Genomic DNA, 8,378 nt, shown 5'->3' with positions numbered 1-8,378 from the left:
TCGCTCGTGTAACGCCCGTCATCTGGATCCATCTGTAAGTTTTTAGAATTAGCTGACAATTATTAGAACTCAGTATTGAATTTAAACTCGAAACAATAATAATGGGCGATTTTAATATAGATGATTGACCAGACAACCTAGAATATACGCATTTTCAGGAAACTTTTGAATCATATGGTTCCATGAATACTTTGTTTAGCGCAAAACGACAAACACAAGAAAGACGACAGGACAAGCGCCTTGTCCTGTCGTCTTTTTTGTGTTTGTGGTTTTGCGCTAAACAAGGTATTCTTGGATTCGCACCAACTAGCCCACCAACGCATTGTGCTGAATCATATGGGTGTTGAAATGTCATCAACGTGCCTACTCGCATTACACCTACAAGCCAGACAACACTTGACTTCTGTGTGACGAGTTTTTTTTTTGCTGAATATGTAAAAGTAGGGGTCCTGATGTGCGATCTTAGTGATCACTTCCCTATATACTGTCTGCTACTTCATAAACAGCCATCCAATATATGCCCCGAAAGCTTAAAAAGAATTTATTCAGAACAAAATGTTAAGAAATTGGTTGAATTTATCTCTGGTTATCGGTGGCACGAACTGACTGGGGAAACTGAAGTGAACAATGCTTACGATGTTTTTATATGTACCTCTGCGTTCTTATACAACAGATGTTTTCCACTTTTTCTACTGTTTAAACACAAAAAAGGCTAGAAAGCCTCGGATATCTCGTGGCCTCTATAACAAGATAAAATGTCGTAACAAGCTCTTCCAAATTTTTCCGAGTAATAGAAGCGAAGATTACTTTCGGTCTTTTAAATGTGAGAGTAACAAATTAAATTCTCATATTAAACGGTCTAAACAAGAATATTAAGCGAACAAGTTTTTGCTATCATGGGAAATTCATATCTCATGTGGAAAGCAATCGATGAAATAATGAACAAAGGTTCTATCGCAAAAAAGTTGAATTCTCAGGAATTCGCATGAGTTCTTCTCAGGAAGAGAAATAGGAAATCTTTCTAAGCAAGCTAACATCTGGTATACAGCAACTAAGGTTGTGGCGAAATGCAAATAAACTCAAGTTAAGCATAACTAGATCTAAGTATCTAGTGTTTAAATGGAAAGAACAATAATCCGCCCCCAGCTAACACTACAAATTCAGGTCAACATCGAACAGGCACCAACAGCCTGATATTTAGGAATTATATTCCATGAAAATATGTCCTGGTCACCGCACGTAGATGTTCTCAGAAAAAAAATTGGAGGACGCTTAAGCTTCGCCTTCAAGAGTGGAACGCGATATCGTTACCGCATCCTGTTCGCACCGCCTACTCAAACGCGCTACGTCAGCCAAACGTCGCGATCGGCAGAGATAGCCGGGCCCCGACGCGCCATGAAGGCGGACACGGTCATGGGGCGAGTGGCGCGCCACGTGTCGGGGCAGCGCCGTACATTGCGAGGAGGGGGCCTTCTGTGTTTGCCGCAAGATGGCTCTGCATGTGCGCAGAGCGCAGAAGAAATTTAGCGGAAACGTACTTCGCTACTCGTAAAACTGCGACTTCTGTAAGTTACATGGTCAGAATTACCGATATACACCGCAGTATAACTTTCTAGGGCAGGTTTCTAAGGCAACACCGCATTCACTAGAGGCGATTTTGTACCGTTTCGAAGGAACGAACTCGTGGCTGAGAGGAGAAAGAAGAAGACGGCGTTCCGAACGGTCGCTTTTTTCATGTTCTCCGCTCCAAAGGTATTATCGGCCCCTGGCCGAGGTGCTGCTCAGGCTTCAGCCAGCAGCAATGACTACCGTGTTGTGTTACCCCGTCTTCCTAACGGTAAGCTGGTTGCGGACTCCGTTTTCCTGCATGCTGACTTAAGTGGTCGACCGTACAGAGCCCAAGATTTCAGAGACGCCCTTCGGAACGTTATTGACCTGAAGGAAATAAGTTCCATCGGACAATTTCAGATGTCGCACGTGTGGATGGTGACGTGCAAATCATCAATGACAAAATCAAAGCTAGTCACGTGCGGAGAATTATCCGTAAAAGGTAGACGCTGCCTCGTTATTGACCCCGAGCCCACGGAAGTAAAAATGAAGCTTTTATGGCTTCCTGAGCGTTTGGAAGACGATTACATTCGAGATGCGCTCCAGGCTTACGGGAAAGTGAAGTCCATATCAGTAGAAAGCTGGAGAGTATCGGAAATGGAGCAAATGCGTACCCTCAATCGTGACGTGGTGTTGACTCTTGCCGATGGAGTCGGCGTGGCCGACGTTCCACATCTGCTACACGTCTGTGGAGTGCAGAGCCTTGTATTGATTCCAGGCCGGCCCCCGCTTTGTCTCCGCTGTAACAAGGTTGGACACATTCGTCGGAACTGCAGAACCCCACGTTGTGAAGCCTGCCGACGCTTTGGTCACACAGATGAAGAATGTGTTGTGACATACGCCGACAAGTTACGGCACAGGACAAGGCCTCCAGAAGAAAGCTTGCAGGAACACATAATGGATGTTACTGAGGTTCTCGATGCAACGGGAGACGTTCCCTCTTCCGCGGATACCAGCTGTGCCAGTAAGGCCCCTCTACATGCTAAAGAGAATGACATCGCAGAACTGCCCGTGGAAAAGGAAAGTACCGAAGAGAAAGAAGCGCCCGCTACCACGCAGCCAGTTGCCGCCCAGCCAACGAATGAGACAGCCGCTGATGACTCATCTGCTGCACCGAAGCACCTCAACACGTGCGCTATGCTGGCAGAGGACAACCGAAGTAGCGCGGATACGTCAATTCCGAAGCGCCGTGCGACTAACAGATCAGAGTCAAGCACGGACAGCGAGACGGCCAGTACCACAAGGAAAGCACGTCGCCGCAAGACATCGACACATTCAGGAGAGTGCCGGCGATCACGGTCCAGGAGGCCTGGTGAGAGTTCGGAGGGAGCCTCGCCGTTACCCTCTAGGACCGACCGCATAGAGAATCAAGTGTAAATAGTGGGTAGTCACCATGGCCCTGTCCCAGCAACTTCTCTTCGCAACTTTGAACGTGCGAGGCCTTAGGTCTTTGCAGAAACAGGCGCAGCTTCGCCGGCTTTTGTCTAGGAAGCGCCTCGACTTCGTCGCCGTGCAGGAGACGAAGATTGAGAGTGATGACGAGACAGAAAGGGCTTTGCGACCTTTTCTGTCTGAATATAATGTCTGCGTTTCACACGCTCTTGGTTTATCCGCGGGCTGTTTCCTGTTTCTGAAAAAGAGCCTATTTTGTTCAGCACTTAGTTACCATGTAGACACTGAAGGTCGATATATATGTTGTGATTTTGTGTTGCAGGGTGTGCCATGGCGATTAGTCAACGTCTATGCATTTAATGACGCTGCAAAACGAATTGTCTTCTTTGATACTGTGCGTAGTCTAATGGACTGTGATCGTTGCATTGTGTTAATGGGAGATTTCAATTGTGTATGTGATCCGTGCGATCGAAGCGGCATTAACACTCAGCGGGACAGGAGTGGTGAAGTTTTATCTAACCTAATAGAAAGTGCAGGGCTCATTGATATAGGAGTGTCGGGACAGGGAGCTCGCTCTTATACACGAATTCAAGGTCGCTCTTACGCCCGCCTTGATCGGATTTATGTTTCTTCATCCCTCCTCTCCCGGGAAGTGTCCTGCACTACTATCCCAGTTTCGTTCTCTGATCATTGCATGGTTATCGCAAAGATTGGTGAGAAATCTGTAACTAATTTCCGACCACAGTGGGCACTCTGGAAGCTTAATTCTGAGCTCCTAAATGATCAGGAATTTATAAATCGCGTGCGCATGACCCTAAAAAATTCTCTTTCTACTGACTTGCCGTTATTTGCAGATTGGGAACTCTTTAAACAAGAGGTTCGTACAGTGGCTATAGAAATTGGATCGCTGAAAGCATTCTATAGAAAGAATGAATAAACAATACTTCTTAAAAGCCTACACAACCTTTATCAGATGGAATGCGAAATGCCAGGCACTTACATTGTTGACATAGAAAATCTTAAATGTGAGTTGCAAAAGTATGATGCACTGCGTTACAGAGGTGCGCGAGTTCGATCTCGAAATAGGCTTGCTCTGCAGTCTGAGCAACCAACACGTCAAGCTTTACTTGACGAGCGACGTCACGCTGTTTCTAAAGTAATTCCGGAAATATACTCCGAAGGTAGTCTTCTAACAAATACTAATGACATAATTTCTCAGTTCGAAACTTTCTACACTATGTTGTTTAGTGCCCCTCCGGATGATCACGATGCAAAAGTTTTAGAGAGTTTTGTATCTCTTGTAAAACCATTACAGGATGATGAATGTGCAGTTATGAGTGGTAGCCTTACGATCCAAGAAATTGAACTAGCTATTGATCAGCTGCCTCTGTCGAAAACACCCGTCCCTGATGGACTTTCCTGTGAATTTTACAAAGCTTTCAAACCAATTATCAGCCCCATATTATTGGACATTTTTATTACAAGTTTAGAGGTAGACGCCCTTCCGCAATCTTTTTGCAAAACCCACACAGTTTTAATTCCTAAAAGTGCAGATAAGGAGAAACTGCGTTCTGTTGAAAGCTACCGACCAATCACATTGTCAAACGTGGATTATAAAATTTTTGCAAAAGTTTTATCGAATAGATTGCAATTTGCGATGTCAATTCTCATTGGTTCCCATCAGACGTGTGGAATTAGGGGCCGATCCATTCAAACCAATATACATATCGCCCGTACACTCCTTCAATACTGTTACGGTTCCACTGAGCAGCTTGCAATGCTCCAGGTAGACCTTGCTAAAGCTTTTGATCGTGTCAGTCACTCCTATTTATTTACACTTCTGGAGCATGCCAATGTTGGCTCCGTTGTGCTTAAAGGCGTTAAGCTTTGTTATACGTGTTGTACTACTCGTTTAGTTATTAAGGGCCAACTCTCTAAACCCGTTTCCATTTGCTCTTCGGTAAAACAAGGATGCCCTATGTCCCCATTACTATTCGCCCTTTATCTGGAACCGCTATGCTTAAGCGTTATTCAGTCGAGTTACATCCATGGCTTCAATATACTGGGTCATGATGTAAAAGTCTTAGCTTATGCAGATGATTTAGCGTTCTTCTGCACGGATAAGTCGAGTGTTGAAAAGGTAGTATCAACAATAGAGGAATTTGGCAGCGTATCGGGAGCACGAATGAACTCCGCAAAAGCTTAGGCTTATGGTTTGGCTCATGGTGCTATACACCAGAACAGTTTGCAGGCGTTAATTGGACCGGTGTCCCGCCAAAGTATCTCGGCGTGCCGCTAGACGCATATAAATTAAGCGCACACTATTGGAAAGAACAAGTTTCGGCCCTGCAAAGTTACGCCCAGACATTCGTTCCACACCGACTTTCTATTTTTGGGAAAGCCGAGGCCTTGAATAAGTTCTTAGCAACAAAAATTTACTATGTATTGCAAGTTATACATTGTGCCAGGCTCTACATCCAACGCTTTCACCGAATCTTTGCAACCTTCGTATGGTCTTCAACTTTTGAGCCCATGAGGCGAGACAATATTTTCAGGCCCGTTAGTGAAGGTGGACTGGGTTTAGTGCATCTTTATGTGCGGCAAATAGTGTCTCGTTTCTTCTTTTTTCGCGATACATCGCATCCTATACTTCGGTCATTCATGCAAGTCACACTTGTTAATGCGTTACCCGACTTAATTGTTTCTTCGAATTTTTCTTCGCGTTTATGCTTGTGGGGATTCATGCAAGAAGTTTACTTGGCGATTCGTTTCCTGACAGTTCGGTTTTCGACTGAATACTTGTACTCTGCGTCGCGTAAAACGTTATACAAAGATCTATTGTGCATGCCTTTTCCGCCTCCATTTTACCGATCACTATACATTCAATGGCCAGGTCACGATGTTCTAAAGCGAGTTCGTAAAATGTATGTATCCCCTTGCTGCAAAACGTTCTTTTATAAACTTCATAGTGAAACCATACCGGTTAAAACATGGCTACAGAAAAAGGGTATCTTTGTCTCTTCTGTTAACTGTCGCCTTTGTGACGTGCCAGAGACGATTGAACATTGTTTTATTAGCTGCACCGACGCCATACTATTTTGGGATGTCCTCCAACGGACTTTAAAAAAAGACTTTGACATCAACGCTCATACTGTGCGATACCTGCTGCCGACCGCTGATAATAGTGCGCCTTTTGACATGTTTTTTCTCATCGGAATGCACAGTTTGTGGAAAACGCGAATGATGGACAGAAACGCCGAAACGGTTGTACCTACGAGGGTGAATTTCATCCAAATGACTCTACACCTAAAGCAGGTTTATGATGGACTTGATACCCAGCCGGACTGGTACCCCATTTTGGTGAGGTGCCTATCCTTACCACCCTTCTAAAGTGAAACCACATTTCTACCCACAGTATGAACGATGCCGTTTCTCTGAGTGACTGTCAGTGTGCTCTCCATTCTCTGACTACGCACAACTGGTGAATATCGGGTTGTTGCTACTGTAATAAATACCATGAAAGAAAGAAAAAAAAAAACTCGTGGCTGAGTGGTAGCGTCTCCGTCTCACGCTCCGGAGACCTTGGTTCGATTCCCAAAAGCCCATCTTGCAAGATGTTTTTTTTTATTTATGAAATGCCTTCTGGGATTTATCGCTCACGGCCAATGCTGCTGACGCCGACATCGACGCCGACGACACCGGTTTTTCTGCGACACGAGCTCCTTAACGCTGTCGCGTTACAAATATTGCTGTGTTGTCGGTGTGCTTAACCGGTAGCGATATTTCCCACCGATAAATGTGAAGCGCAATATTTACAACGCGCTTATACATTCTCGATTAACCTATTGATTCCTGGTTTGGTCAACCACTACACAAACTAAAGATCAATTCAAACACTCCAAAACCACGCACTGCGCGCAATAGGTAACTTACGACGTACTGATACCACTAAACCATGATATAACAAATATAAAACGTTAACAGCATCATAACTTCAGACTTACAAATTATTCCTCGAAATTTCACGGCAATTCTGGGAATACAAATGTTACTTCAAAAGCAAATACCATGGCAGAACGCCAAGCTATAACTTCAGAAAAACTCTGATAGGAAAACCGTGTTGCGGAGCAAAATACGGAGAAATAAAACTAGTGTTGAACTTCCTAACCTTGTAAACGACTACCTCTTCGTATTAGACCTGCTAAATTCTGGAATTTAGGAATTTAGTGTATAGTTTTACGAAGACGGCAAAATCATTGTTACTATCCGAAGACCAACAGAATTGTTCAACTACAAGTATAAAAAATTTCGTGCAAGTTTTTGTTTTTGTGCTTCAAGTGCTTACAAAACTGTAAGATTTAAACTTTGTTCTTTCTTTTTACGCGAATTGTGTGATCAAGTGTTGGGAGATGCCTACTACTTTAATTTCATGTGTGCTCTTCTGAAAGCCTGCCACTGCCATTTTGCTGCAAATGTGTGGGTGGCACGGCCTAGTCAGGCAAATGTTTGCCTTTAGCCGTGTCCGTTAAGACAATCAGCGCATTGTCTTGAAGGAAGGAAGGAAGGAAGGAAGGAAGGAAGGAAGAAAAGAAAGAAAGAAAGAAAGAAAGAAAGAAAGAAAGAAAGAAAGAAAGAAAGAAAGAAAGAAAGAAAGAAAGAAAGAAAGAAAGAAAGAAAGAAAGAAAGAAAGAAAGAAAGAAAGAAAGGAGCTTCTGTGCACAATCTGACTTGCCAACAGCATGGAGGAATTGGTCTTGCACTTATCGGTTCGGAGGTAGCTTTCCACTAAATTGACTGTTGAAGAGGAAAATTTCACTTGCTCACTTCACCGAAAAGCCCAAGTGAAAACTAGCCTAGAATCCATGACACAAAATGCAGTCGCCATGTATGACTCGCACGACAGAATGATGAGCAGTGTAATTCATTTCACTACTGCACAAATAGTGCAGGGTGAAGGCGCCTGGTGGTGCAAATGAGAATTGCCGCGTTCGCACCCTTTCCTTTTGTGCTTAGACGCAGCGGTGCTCGCTAAGCATGTTCGTGGCGTCCATACGCTTGCGTGGAACCCGCGTTCGCGAAGTGAAACGTCACTGTGACTTTTTTATGTTTAATCAGAATAGCTTTCCGAAATTTTATTCGGTAATCTTTTCTAGTTTTCATATGAAGACTTCTGGCCGCGACACTGAAAACTTTCTTAAGGGGAACGCTGGAGAGCAGGGCTGAGTAGTAACGTCCGAAGGCCTTGCTCAAAAGATTGTGGCGACTCGGTGCATTGATGCTAGGGTCTGTGCTCTCTACGAAGCGCAACGTTTCATTTTTTATATGCTGGAGAAAGACGCTTATGACAAGGCCAGTGAAGAACTGAAAAATTGTACTAC

The 8,378-nt window shown here is 44.2% G+C and overlaps 1 protein-coding gene and 1 pseudogene across 1 annotated transcript; both read left to right on the top strand.

Moving 5' to 3' along the window:
• LOC135897540 (HEAT repeat-containing protein 5B-like) overlaps positions 1 to 8,378 on the top strand; it is a 389,157-nt pseudogene that overhangs the window by 204,345 nt on the left and 176,434 nt on the right.
• Positions 1,735 to 6,507, top strand: LOC135897537 (uncharacterized). The gene has a single exon (XM_065426181.2). The coding sequence runs from the start codon at positions 1,735 to 1,737 to the stop codon at positions 2,983 to 2,985; it is 1,251 nt and encodes a 416-aa protein (XP_065282253.2). The 3' UTR covers positions 2,986 to 6,507.

This window comes from Dermacentor albipictus, chromosome 7, assembly GCF_038994185.2.
Source record: "Dermacentor albipictus isolate Rhodes 1998 colony chromosome 7, USDA_Dalb.pri_finalv2, whole genome shotgun sequence".
NCBI lineage: Eukaryota > Metazoa > Arthropoda > Arachnida > Ixodida > Ixodidae > Dermacentor > Dermacentor albipictus.
Note: the sequence above shows the minus strand (reverse complement) of the source record. Positions and strands in the feature narration are given on the sequence as shown.

Coding starts and splice junctions, on each gene's coding strand:
- LOC135897537 (XM_065426181.2), top strand. CDS start 1,735: ATGTTCTCCGCTCCAAAGGTATTATCGGCCCCTGGCCGAGGTGCTGCT.